The sequence below is a fragment of the Empidonax traillii genome, unplaced genomic scaffold (genome assembly GCF_003031625.1).
Source record: "Empidonax traillii isolate 1590-97213 ecotype Southwest subspecies unplaced genomic scaffold, ASM303162v1 scaffold51:size1492887, whole genome shotgun sequence".
NCBI lineage: Eukaryota > Metazoa > Chordata > Aves > Passeriformes > Tyrannidae > Empidonax > Empidonax traillii.
This window is the reverse complement of record NW_020955244.1, coordinates 837614-851498: the sequence shown is the minus strand read 5'-3', so window position 1 is coordinate 851498 and position 13885 is coordinate 837614. Positions and strand designations below refer to the sequence as shown.

Here is a 13885-nt window from a genome sequence, read left to right as displayed (position 1 = left end):
CAGATAAATTAGTGCTTTGGACTGGCAGAGAATTGAAACTGAGATGCTAGAAAGCAAGATGGGTCTTGGCTGAGGCTGCGTAATTTAGTCAAACAGGCAATGCAATAACTAAAATATTAAAGTAAAGGCCATTGCTGACAGGCAAAACCTGTTACTTTACCTTACTATCAACAGCAGTATTGTGCACATGGAAGCAGAGTGGACAAAGGATGGGAAGGCAGAGGCATAGACTTCTTCTTGACCTCATGCTGTGACTGAGCATGCACCTTCTGAGAATAAACATTGTTGAGCTGTTCTTGTTTTCAGTTAAATACTCTTTGCAGAATATTAACAGTGATCTACCTTATAGCCTGCTTACCTGGGCTGTTTTATTTATTTATTTACACAAAGATAATGAGGAGGTTTATTGTATGTTATTGTATATTGTTATTTTTCCACTTGGTGTATGAACATGTAATTTCATAACATTTAAAGCTAATTGCAAGGAGATTTCCACAAATCTGACCTGAAAGGAAATTGCCAAGGATGATGCTGTAATCAGATTTAAATTTTGGTTATCTGACAAATCTGTGAATTGCCATAGCTTCCTTGGGTGTGTGCAGAGGGGAAAGGAGTCATAGGAACTTACTCCTATGTGATAAACTGTATTTAAATAGTGACAGGAATGTAATCTCAGGCAGATCTCAGTGTAATCTGCTCACTCAGATACTCAGAGAAAGATAAGCTTTAGGAACTCACTTAAACATCTCCCTTCCTGCTGACACTATGAGAGCATTAAAAAAGTCCTCATCCATTACAAATTTAATTTTTTCTAAGTTACCTTTTCTGTAATGGTAAAAAGAAGTCTATAACTACTTAAGGAAGGTACTTTCTTGCACCCGTTCTCCTGGGGAGCACACCCTGTGCATTTTTCTTATTTGTCTCTCAACACTGGCCTCATTCTGATTTCATTTACACCAGTCTTTACTGACTTCTTGGAGGGTTCCCACAGTCAGAAAAGAAGAGAAGCACTGTTTAGAAGCTGATGCTGTTTGAGCAGCAGATAACAGAAAATATGAGATTCTAGTGCAAATTATTAAGATCAAGAAACAAAAGCTAAAACATTTAGTATGACTTCCAACTGTAGATAAAAGCAACTTGAGAGAATTGTGATCAGGTGTAAATATCTATTAATGGCTCTTTCAAGAAATTTGGGAAAATAGGATGACCTTTTTTTCTTTTTTTTTTCTTTTTTTTCCCCTTTTTTTTCCTTTTTTTTTTTTTTTTAAATAGGCTACAGTTTCACATGGCTTGCAAAAGAAATCTTTCTCCCTTTTTGTTTCCCACACCAATTGATTTATCATTTTGCTTGCAAGCAGGCTTAGAATGTTAGGGCAGGAACACACTCACTTTTTTCTCGTAACTTTTTTGTTGCGTACCGAAACCAGTTGACTTGAATAAATTTTTCTGTGGTCTGAATGAAGCCAGCAACGTGGAAAAATCTTGCCATTCAGAGCCGTCTGAATGTACATTTCAGCCACACAGTAAGCTGTATTGGTAGGCAGTGGACTGCTAAATACAACCATTTTTCGCAGCAGAGAGTTAGACAGGTGATTAGCATAATTAGCACAGAGTAGGCTATACATATGGTAATGTTAAGTGTGTAAATGCCAGCTGCGGTGTAAAATTTATGTCAGGGGTCGACAGGGCTGTGCGAAAGTATTGTGTTACAGCTGCAGGTCAAAGCCTCCATTGCTTTACCCCCTTTTCTCTTGTTGGTGAATGCGCTAAACAGAAGAGAAAGACAGAAATATAACAGATAAGGCTTTGATTGAACAGCCTGGTTCTGTGCGAGAGGGACTGCTCTTAAAAAAAAAAAAAAAAAACCAAAAAAAAACCAAACCAAAAAAAACCCACCAAATTCCCCCAAAACTACACATGCAAAACAAAAGTCCCTCTCTTTCATTATAAATTTTATTTTGCATAATGCCAGCTACAAAAGTGTTGCAGTCTTTGAGTGATGTCATTATGATGGGATGAGGGGAATCTTGTGGGGGGAAGTAGAAGGTGGGTAATTATGCTTTAAAGAGCAAAAACAAACAAAAAACCTTTAATTTACCTCTCTGCATTCCAACCTACTTCTTTTTTTTTTTTTTTTTTTTTTATACTGTCTCTGTTACTTACTGCACTTAGGGGGGTAGGAATTAAATAGTCTTGAAGGTGACAGCATTAAATGTAATAAAATCTCAACAGTGCAACAGTCTTGGAGCTGCATGACTGGTTTTAGACTAAGTGCCAGAAGTTCCTCTGTGGTTTTGTGTGTGGGTTGCTACACTTATTCCCCAGGTACCTCCCACCTCCTAAACCACTGAATTCTTTATAAATTAAAAATGACTAATACAGGTTTCTAGTTTTAAAGGAGCGCAGCGTTGAAGGATACACATCTTTTTAAGCATTTGAGGGGGAAATCGGTAAATCTCTTTGTTGCTGTAAACTGTTCATTCATATATTTCACTTGCAATTTCCTCCCCCCCCCACCCCCGCCCTTTTGTATTTTTTGTAGCCGGCTATAAGGAGTGGTGGTGTTGACAGAATATAGTTCACACCACACTGACCTTGTGATGAAACTTCCTCACAGCCGCAGGGGGTCCTTATGAATCGGCCCCTAATCCAGCTAATCCCGCTCGCAACAAAATCATGAAAGTGGCTCCCAGCGATGTGTTTCCCTGCGCAGATGCGGCGGGAAGGAGCGGCGTGGGCAGCGCGTCGGCCGGAGCGGCGGGGAGGGATGGAGGGACCCGCGGGGTGCGGGGGCCGGGCGGGTGAATCCCCGTGTGCCCCCGTGAGCCCTCCCCGGGGCCGGGCAGGTGAGCCCCCCGTGTGCCCTCCCAGGTGAGCCCCCCGTGTGCCCTCCCAGGTGAGCCCCCCCGTGTGCCCTCCCAGGTGAGCCCCCCGTGTGCCCTCCCAGGTGAGCCCCCCGTGTGCCCTCCCAGGTGAGCCCCCCGTGTGCTCTCCCCGGGCTTCTCCGCCCCCGGAGATGGAGCAGCCGCGCGTTGCGTTCGGAGGGAGCGCAGCGCCCTGCGATGGGGTGGGCAGTGGGGAGAAGCTGCCGGCACGGCCGGAGTTCAGAAAGCAGGAGCCGTGCCGAGGGGGGGGTGTGCCGTTCGCTCGCCTTTCTCCCCCGGCCCTTCCTGCCGCAGCACAGAGCTGGCCATGTGGCCGCACGCCCGGGGTGTCTGAGGGAGCCTCTGGCCGCATCCCGCAGCAGGCGGGACGGCTCTGTCCTGCTCGGTGAGAGCAGCGAGAGATGAAAAATGGGCCTCCTGACAGATGCAGGAGCTGGTGGCCAGTAAGAAATATCGAGGTGGGGGGAGCTGTGACAGGCAGCAGGTTCGGGGCTGTGGGGAGCGCTGACCTGACCTGATTGTGTCCAACAGTGAGAGCAGTTCTGCTTCAGTGCAAAGCCATTCAGAAGGAAGCTGCTTAGGCAACAACAGATGGTACAGCAAGCAGCTGGTAGGGAATGCTTGAAAGGAGCTGCGCCTCGTCTCATAACATGTTTATTCCTTTAATTTTTCTGTGTGCTAATTTTGATGTCTCCTGAAAGTGCTGTTTAGGAAATGGTATCCCCAGAAAGGTTCTAGATGAAGAGATTTTTCGTTGCTGTTTGCCGCCCCTTTAAAAAAAAAATTGCATTCAAATTTTGTGCTACTCCATCTACAGATGAAATTTGTGCTATCCCAGGAGTACAGATGAAAAGACCTAAAAATGCTGCTTTTAACCACACAGGAAAACAATTACATATTTGAGGAAGGGGCACTGAGAGGTTAAATGAAAAGCTGGGGCTAGAGGAAAGCTGACTGCTGTGGAACAACACAGCAAATTGTTTGTAATATATTACCCAGCAGAAGCTCTTATTCAACCTAAAGTAACTTGAAACAATTACATTCAGCTGTTTTGAAATCCTTCGGTTTAGACCTTGAAGCCCCTTACATACCCTTCTCAGCAGAACTAGAAACTTTGCCACTTTCATGTAGGATTGAGGATTTGGGCCTGTTGTGAAGCATGCTCGACTGTTATCTTAAATTACTGAAGAATAAAAATTCACCTTGCTCTTTAGTGCGTGTAAACTGTTGCCTGACCATAAACTGCTGGAGAGTTGCAGTAGTCCACATTAGCTGCCTATCCTTGCTGGAGGCAGTCTGCTTGATACCTGGGAAAAAGCAGAGTCCGAGAGACTTTTTATTCCTTTGCTACTTAAGCCATAAAATTCAATAGTTGAGTTTCTCCATCGAAAGCTGGGGCTTGTTTGTGACTTAAGGAAGGGCACCATGTCTTTAGAAGAAAGGAGAGTTCGCTCTCCGTGGCCGTTCATTCATTCCTCGATCTCTTTGTTGGGACGGTCAGCAAGGATGCCAGTTATGACGGTGGTTTTCTACAATGCGGACACCTGCCTACCAGGAAATGCACTGAGACCACCAACTCGTTTCACATAAGTCAGCAAACAGCTGTCAGATGGTAAACAACTTGTGGTCACCATTGTTCCTGGCTGGATTAGAAACAGCGACCCAGAGGTGAACAGCTCATATCATGTTACCAGGGACATGTGTTGCAGCTCAGTAAGCAGCCACTGCATTTTGTATTTAATTGGTAAGTTCAAATTTTGTGTGCAAATTTGATATATTATTTTGTGTTTCAAAGCTGGTTGCATGTTGGGTTTTTCCTTCTGTTTGTACCATTTAATTTATTAGTTTTGGTTTGTTGGCATTTTTTTACTGTATTTTTCCATACTCTTAACCCAGATGGGCACCAGGGAAGAAATCAAAATGTCCAGTTTTCTTTAGCAATCTATTTTACCCCATCAGAAAGAATATTTATCTGCCTATAGGCAGTATAGATGCATACATGTAAAACCAGCTTTTGGTTGATTTGTGGAAAGGAAAGATTGTAGCTCCTAGAATTGCAAGGAAGGTTTCCCACTACAAGCAATGGCAGCTGTTGTTGGGCTGTCTTCCTGAGTATGCAGACGGCTTTGTGTCCTTGTCACAGCTCTAAACTTTATCATACTGTGACAGAATGAGAAACCAACTTTGATGTGTGTTTTTATTTTTGCTATTCATAATCATGTCAGCATTAATGAAATTTGTAACGGCAACACTGGAGTCATCCCCAGCATGTGTGAGGAGTAACTTAACTCATATCATATGATGGCTTCGAAGATAAAAAGCAGCCTCTTGAAGAGCTTTGTTGTTGGGGTTTTTTTGTTAGCTTTTTGCATTTGTAGGCTTTTATCTTTGCTTTGGGGTTTTGGTTTTTTTTTTTTTTTCAACATGAAAACAAAGAACCTCATACCTAATTCTTAGTGTGACAAAAGTGGGTGAGTTGGTCACATTGCTTCTACGTTTTTTTAGAAGTCTGTGGCGCTAAAGAGATACTGAAATAATTGGTTAAATCTTCACATAGGGTCACGATGATATTCTAGACAGGGAGAAGGGTGAGTGTAGAGTGCAGAGTGAGTGTAGAGACTGTCTGCCTCTACGTTGGTGGACAACACTTGAGTGCTGGCAAGGGAGATGGAAGGGTGCAGGCTGTTTTAACCTGGGCAGGCACAGTCTGCTCCGTGTGTGCTCTACAGATGCAGAAATGTGTATTCAACAGAGTAAATGCCATGCAGGAGAACACACAGAGACACAGCATGCCTGTAGTCCAGTGCTGGCACAGGCGTGATAAATATGATATTTTTTCGTTGACATGTTGCACAGCCCATTCTTTAAGATGGTTGTTTGCCACTGTGCTGTGTTCTGGCTCTGATAAGCTCACCATTTCTCAGTGGAATTTTTTGTGTGTAGCTCAGTTTTCATTGACTTTCTCTGACATCTTTATTGTGCATTACCTTTTTATAATGTAATCCTGGTGAGTTTATGAGAGCCATCCTTAGCATCATTACAGTATCAGAGACGTGAGATACATGATAATGTCTCACAGTCAGTAGTTAATAAATTCAGAGATCAACCATGTAAACCAGTAGCAGTTCTGACTCTACAATTCTGACTCTGCTTCTGGAAGGTGTTTTGCCCTTCCTCCAGGCAAACAGTTTTGCCTGTCAGGCCTAGAGAATGATAATTCTGAGGAAGGTGCTGTCTTCCCTGCTCTTCTGTCAGGATGCTGACTAAAACTGTCTGTGTGGAGAAAAACTATATTCTGTTGCTGACAAAGAGCAACACAGACAAGCTCAAACATCTGAGAGAATGTGAAGACAGAACTCCCTAGAGAGCAACAGGAAGCTTTAAATCAAAAGGCCATTTTTTTTTCTGTGCCCAGTAAGAGGCAGGGTAATGATCCTATCTGCCAGAGAGCTTTGACTCGTTGTATCAGTTTCTTTATAGGAGGTTTCAGTCCTGTATTGGTAGTATTTGGTTGTGATGTCTCTGTGAGGTCTGCATTCCTTTACTGGTAAAAATGGAGACTGTCACTGGTGTCATTAGGTACTGCTTTCTGCTCTGTGGCAGGTGTGAACACTTGCAAACCCCACATCCAATCAGGATGGGGAGGCAAAACTGTGTGTACCGTTGTTATGGACTGAAACTGGCTTAATTGTCTGGTTTTTGAATGACACCTGTACACATATACCTGTGAAACAGAGATGCACGTGGGAACAGCACCAGAAGGGACGAGGTGAGGAAGTGGAGTAGAAGAAACCCCTTAGCAGCAGTCAAAGGTGAGGGAGACAGGCTATGTAGGATGCCAGGGAGAGGGGTATGAAGTCAAAGTCCCCTCCTGGTTCCCCTCGTGGCAGAGAGAGGGTGCTGGAGGGTATGAAGGCAAGGTGCAGAGTGGAGGGAGTGTGTCAGTGCTCCATTGAAGCGTGGCCTGCACTTGTCTTTCTCTGTACACTGCTGGGCTTGGGTTGGTTAGTGAAGACTGAGTCCCAGGTGAACACACTGGGATGTTATTCTGTCTTTGTTTTTATATGGTCATTGGGTCCTAAAGGGTTCTTATTTCCTGTGTCTCTTTGGTTCCTATTGTAGTGATAAAAGATACTGCAGGTTGCAGAGACTGCCTGCATTGCTCAGGCCATAAAGTAAGCACTGTAAGGGTATTAATCTACATTTCTGATTTATCAAAAAGGTCAGCAGCTTTTGGAGAGGTGAAATGAAAACATTGTTTGTGTGAGGTGTCTGTGACTATTAGAGGTGTGATTTTATTGCCTTGAGTTGTCACTGCCAAAAGGTTGGGCTGGATTGCTCTATGCTACACATTTATAGTCTTGAAAAAATTAAATAGGTGGTGTTGCTCAAACAAAGCAGAAGTGTGTCTGCCCCTCAAGTGCTCAGGTGGAAACACCTTAAGGCCTATAGTCTTCAGAAGGGACGTTCTCTGGAAAATTTTGCTCCGTTCGTGTGCCTCAAACTTGTCCCAGAAGACCTTAGGCTCCAAAACCAGTCGGTATTTGTGGAAAACTTGGCTCTGATTTTTTCAAAGTCTGTCCTCCACATCGGTAGGCAAACATTTTTATCCCAAATGTTTGGCTCTCAGGAATGTTCTTTTTCAGAGAGAGCTTGCTCACTGCTAAGCTACTGGTTGCACAGTTGTGCACAAGGTAACTATTCAATGGTTAATAGAGGTAGTGTCCAAGTCCAAGAAAAATAAAAAAACCTTGGGCCGTGTGATGCAATTCCAGTAACCTGAAATGGAACATTGTAAGATACTCTGAAAAAAAAAAAAAAAAAAAAAAAAACCACCACATTTCGTGCCTTTAGAGCCACTGGATAGTAAATAAATAAGCAGTGACTTTCGGCTGTTGCTCATGGCTTGATTTATTGTTGGTCTCCAAGTGTGACAGAGGTCAAACTTACTCCTAAGACTACTTCCTGTGGAAGGGACTGCAGTGGTGGATTCCAGGCTTCTTTATAAGCATGTTAATATACTGCCATGTAAATTCTGAACGCTGGTTATGAGGAAGGTGTAGGTAAGACTGACATTCACAGTGTAAATGAGCACGTGAGCTGAACAACTCAGTGACTGCAGAATTGTTAGTCACTGAAAGGAAATGTGTCAGAAATTGTGCCAGTGGGAATGAATACAGTTTCTTATGTCGCTGGAGGGTGTATCAGAGTTACACAGATGTACACTAGAGACAAGCAGTTCTGTTTTTCTGGGTGCTTCTCACTTAAGATGCTCTGGAGGATTTTAGTGTGTGGTGGCTGAAGCACTGGGACTGTGACCCCAGTGCTGGGTAAGGGGATCTAGGGCCTTTCCCCTGTAGGTCATGGGTTCAGGTCTGCCTCAAGTTAAGGATGACTGAAACTTGTTACCACCTGACAGCTGTTCATTGCTCCTGGGAGAGGAAGACACAGTAGTCCTTACATAGTTCTTAGCAACCCAGAATAACAGTTATCACTGTCTTCAGGCTCTTCAGAAGGGCCGAGAATTTAGTCCCTTGAGCAGCTTCTGTTCCAGCAGGTGGGGAGGCTCAGGAGATGTGTTTCATGGTATGTGATGCTGACGTGCACGTGGCACATCTTGCGTGATCTGGCAAAGAGCTGAGAGGGAGGCCTATGAACATCAGAGAGGTTAAGGAGGAGGAAGACACCTTTCTCTTCCTGGAAAAAACAACTTTTTAACAGGAACTGATACTCCGCAGCAGAGATTGTATCAGCGATACTGCCTTAGGGTGAACACTGACCTTCAAACACGTTCTTGAGAATTATACACTGATATGCTAAGTGAGAAATACTGCCATGACACTGGTGGGACTGCCCTGTTGTAATTTCCCCCCCTCCCCCTTTCTAAAATTTGTTAGCTAAGCTGTGCAGGTGGCACAGTGTCTCATTTTCAGTAGGTGGACACCCAGAATCTGATGATAGTGTACAGGCTGCTGCACTGTGTTACCACCAGCCATGAGACAATGTACTGACCTGCTGTTAAATCAGCACTTTGCCCTTTGGGAATTTGTGCTACTAATTCACTTATCTAGGTGCTGGATCATAAGGAGTCACGTAGTAAAGGGCTCAAATGCCATCAAGTGGCTTTTGAGGTATTGAAGGGGAAAGTGATGTGTGAATTTTGTCATCAGAATATTGAAATGATGTTCTGTCTGTCTTTGATATGGAATAAAATTGGAAATATTAGAACTGTACGCCATATATGCAGTTTCAGTCAGTAGCATTTTCAGTGTAAAATATTGTTGTCACCAAGTAGAAGAAAATAGAGACCGTAAAGGAAAACCACAAAACACCAGTGTTTTGTTCGTTGGTCATATTTTCCATCACAGCACTTGTCCTATAATGTGGAAATTCTATTATGAATATAATGCTTTTTTTTTTTTTTTTTTTACTTAAATGTATAAGGGATGACTTTCTGCAGAGTGTATGAACCTTGAGTGTCGTATTGTATCTCCTCAGCACAATGAGGCTAGAGGCTTCAAATACATATCAATGACACTGTTTAGTGGGTTCTCTCTTAGGTTTTTTGCATCAGCTGTGGAAAATCTGTGAAAAAACCCCAAAGCAACAAGAAACTTGATTTTTAAAAAATGCATATTCAGCTGATTGTGCTGATTGTGTAGGTTTAAGATACCTGAGTGTGGCAGCCTCCGGTGATCTTTGCAAACTTCCAGTTGAAATAAATTAAAACATAACTGGTTAGAACTTTCACATTTTTCCCTTTTCCTTCCCTGTTGCTCTCTTTTACTTCTGGTATGTTCGATGGCCACTGATGTATCCACTTGCTTCTGGTCTGTACACATGTTTTCACATAATCTGGCTTTGCAGAGGAAAATTCTGTCCATCTGCATTTATGTTTCTTTGTCAGGTACAAAAGGTACTGCTACGTTGTATAAAATACCCACCTTTGCCTGTGGAGTTATCTTTGCTCTGTTTGCCCGAAGAAATGTAGGTAATGGACCCATCACAGAAATAATTAAATGGTGCAGTGCCTTGAGAACAATGTGAAGCAGATTTGCTGCTGGGTTCTGGAATGCGTGCCCGTCTTCTTGGGTGGCTTTGCTATTCCTGGTTTGAATGTTAAAAGGGTAATGTTAAAAGAATGCAGAAAGCTCCTGCTCTGATGACTGACTTGCAGGATAAAGTTTTGATTAGCTGGATCTGCCTTGTTCAGTGAAGTTAACGTGGTTTGACAGGACCTTGATTAGGAAGCGATCATCTCTGTTGATAGTAAACAGTTGGTCACTTTCAGCAGAGATGGGAACGACGCCCTTTGTCTTGCATGAAGTATGATTTGTTGGTTCAGGTCAAATCTAAAAGGAACATGTGAGTGGAATGGGAGAGAATATAGAACCAGGAGAATAAATTTGTGGTAGACTCCACAGTCCTCATAACCTCGGGGCTTTATTGTCTTGGCTGGCATTGACACAAAAGGGGGGAGAGTCATTTTGTCTTTGAAGCACTTGCGGTGTAGAGGCTTGTGCAAGGCAGGTCTGGTTCCAAGGCATACAGATTAGGGTAACTCTGCCCCCTTATTCCCCATATTCCTGTAAGGTGAAGCAAAATTCAAGTACCAGGGGCTCGTGGTTGATGGAGAAAGGCAGCAGTGAGCACAAACATAGGGCTGATGAATGAAATTGTTTTTAGGGTATACGTCTTGATAAGAATTAACAATGGCTTTTTGTTACCATGCATGTGCAGTCTCTATTATTTTATGTCCTTTCACTGTAGTAAGAGTGATGTTAAGAAATTCAGGAGAGACTCTAGGTAAGGAAGTTGTACTTTGATTTTTTTGTTTTGTTTTGTTTGCTATGTGCTGGTCTCTGTCACTTGGTATGAGGGACATAATAGCACATGTGACAAGCTGAAAAGAAATTGTGGAAACACTTCTTCAAAGAATTCTTGAACAAGAAATTAAGCAATGGTTCGTGCCAGAATGTCTGTGTGGTTTAATTGTTGAGGGTCTCATTCTGACAGCTTTATGGATGCAGGGGCCCAGCTTCTTGCCTGGTGGTCGTTTAAGCCCTAGGGGTGTTACGGGTGGGGTGAGGGCCCAAGTGACTGAAAAAGTATGTCCCTGTTTGGGCTTGGGAATCTCATCTCCCACACTGCCAACTGGCTATGGATCAGCCTTCTGTTGTATGGCCTAGGAAGAGATAGATGTGCATGTTTCATTTCTGTTCACACTGTTGCAGAACTGAACTTTGGCAGTAGTTCAGATCACCAGTGTCAACCTAATTAGGGCTGAGAAAAATGTAGCAAATTCAACCAGATCTGTAGCTTGTACTTAGATTCTTATCCTCATCTGGATGTGGTCTTGATTCAGCTAATGGGCTGCTTTAATTGACATCACCTCCCACGTGCATTTGCTAGAGAGACTACAAGGGAGGTTATGTAAAGTGTATGAACACTAGCTGAATGGCTTTTTGTAGAAGGCAAGATAACCTTCCACTCTTTATGCAGTGTTTTTGGTGAGGCAAATTGGGTATGGCTCCCTCTAGAGCCTGTCGACTCTGCAATCTCCCTCTGCCTCTTTCCTTTTTATTTTGTCTTTTTTTTTTTTTTTTTCTTCCCCTCTTTCCCCCTCCCCTCCCACCCGTGTTTTAATCTGGAGCACACTGTTCAGCTCATGTGAGTTTAGAAACAGATGTTGCACATGAATCATCTCCTGCATCACATGTTAAGCCAGGTACTGGATCATTGAGTAAACTAGCTGTAGGCAGACCTTTCTGCTGCACTCAAAACTACATCTCTTTATGTGAACTTAGTATTTTTCCTTTTTTATTTAAGGCTGAAAGAAATACTTCTGCTTACTTACTCTTTCCCTCCTCCCTTTTTTTAACCAAAGAGAAACATTTGCCTTCTACCTTTGCCAAATTATTTAGTAGAAGAGTGTAAATTAAAGCCATTTATCTTGAAATGTGCTATTGGAGCAGACTGTTTATACAAGTGTAAGAAATTGTAACATAGTATTTCGTCTGGTCTGCAAGGAAAAGGTTTTCTTTTTTTTTTTCTTTTTTTTTTCTTTTTTAATTTTTACAGGTGGGATATTGGTTATAATGTAGAAAAATCTGAGGCTCCAGTTTACACATCAGTGTTTCAGTGCAGTAGCAGTAAAGGTGTTCCAATGAGGAATGTGGTTCTCGTTTCAGTTACTAAGATCTGTTGCTAGTTTTAGAGTTACACTGTCATCAGTTCAAGACAGAATAATGTCCTGACTGCACACGGTCAAGTTCTTCTGACTGGGAATGTAGAGTAAGGTACTGGCTAATACAAAGTGCTTCCTATTTATCCGTCAGTTGGTGGACGAGTGAGTCGGGAGTTAAATTACACACGGCAGAAGATTGGAGAAGAGGCCATGTTCAACCCCCAGCTCATGATCCAGACTCCACAGGAAGATGGTGCTAATGTACTGACGACAGAAGCACTGCGACAGCACCTTGACTCTGCCCTCCAGGCCAGCAGGGTACATGTCTATATGTACAACAGGTAAGGGAAACATTCAGAGTTGTCCTGATCATCTGTAACAGCGAGAAGGGGGACACATGCTTTCTTCCATGTGTTTTTAGATGGCTAGCATTTCTCAACCTTTCCCTTAGGGCTGTGTTTTGGTTTGAATGTCACTGTTTTCTGATAAGTGACGCTGTGGCATGATAGCAGTGATAAATTGGCATTTATCAAGTAAAATGGGGTAAGTGGCGTAGGAAGAGATTCTGAGAGAGTACCCCTATTAGCTGTGCTAGCATTTGTTTTGGTAAAGACATGATGTCTGTGATCTTAAACATGGGGACCTTGTGGATGGGATTCCTAGCACTGAAAATCCTTCCACATTAGAGTTGAATTCACTTGCTGACACCATCATAATGTACAGAATGGGTGTAAGCAATGGCACAGGTTAGTGTCCTTCCAGTAGTTGGGATGTAAAGGGAAATGTAGGTGTGTTAGCAGAGGCAGGGGGTGGAATAATGGCTGTTTAATAACACAGACAACAGGGTTGGCCTTAAGAGTGTCTGTGTGTGCATCCTGGAGGTTGGGAGTTGGGTGTTGTCCAACAGAAAAATAATAATGGTGCACTTCAGGTGCCAGCTTTGGGCTAGGATGTCTCCCTGAAAAATGATTCTTCCAGGGTTGTTACTTACACAGTGATGTGCCCAAGAGTTCTGCCTGAGAGGCACTAAGCCCCCTGTCCTCAGCACACTCAGCTAACGCTGAGCCGTCAGTTATCTTTTACCCACTGTTGCCTTGCCTAAGGCATTAGAAGTCACGGCAGTGGAAATTGTAATAGAGCTGAAAAAGGAAGACAGAAATCTTAATGGTTAATTTTCTTCAGCGTGTGTGTGGGATGGCTGGGTATATTCTAGTCCTCTGAGAGCTGACCTCTCTTCATACTTGTGCCACTGAGTGATATCTTAGTCACAAAGGGTCTCATTTATACGAGGATGGGTTTTTGTCCCATTAACGTGTGTTCGCTAGCCTCTACGTGCAAAAGCACCTCCCTTGGTTGTAAGGAGCATTACAGAGAATATCTGAGTAACTGAAACAAATGTCTCCTCTGTAACGACAAAAAGAAAAACCTTTTTTGGGGGGGGGGGGGCAGGGTGTGGGTGGTTTGTTTCGGTGTTTTTTTGTGAGGTCTAGCATGTTTATTTTTAACAACCCTCGCCTCACTCAGTGATTTCCCACTTGAGGCCAATATCACAGACTCACAGACTGTGCTGAGTTGGGAGGGACCCACGAGGATCATCCAGTCCAACCCCTATCCCTGCACAGCCCCATCCCCAAGAGTCACCCCCTGTGCCCCAGAGGATCAGCCAAACCCTCCTGCAGCTCTGGCAGCCTTGGGGCTGTGCCCACTGCCCTGGGGAGCCTGTTCAGTGCCAACCACCCTCTGGGGGAAGAACCTTTTGCTGAGATCCACCCTGAGCCTGCCCTGACACAGCTCCAGCCATTCCCTGGGGGCT

At 43.5% G+C, this 13885-nt stretch overlaps 1 protein-coding gene across 3 annotated transcripts in view; it reads left to right on the top strand.

Moving 5' to 3' along the window:
- PTCH1 (patched 1) overlaps positions 1–13885 on the top strand; it is a 66670-nt gene that overhangs the window by 11383 nt on the left and 41402 nt on the right. For all 3 annotated transcript variants that reach the window (XR_003570685.1, XM_027879153.1, XM_027879154.1), the window contains exon 3: positions 12224–12413. Coding sequence is in view for 2 of the 3 variants with exons in the window: in XM_027879153.1 (XP_027734954.1) it covers positions 12224–12413 (190 nt within the window). In the remaining variant the exon portion in view is untranslated. The remainder of the gene's footprint in view (positions 1–12223; positions 12414–13885) is intronic.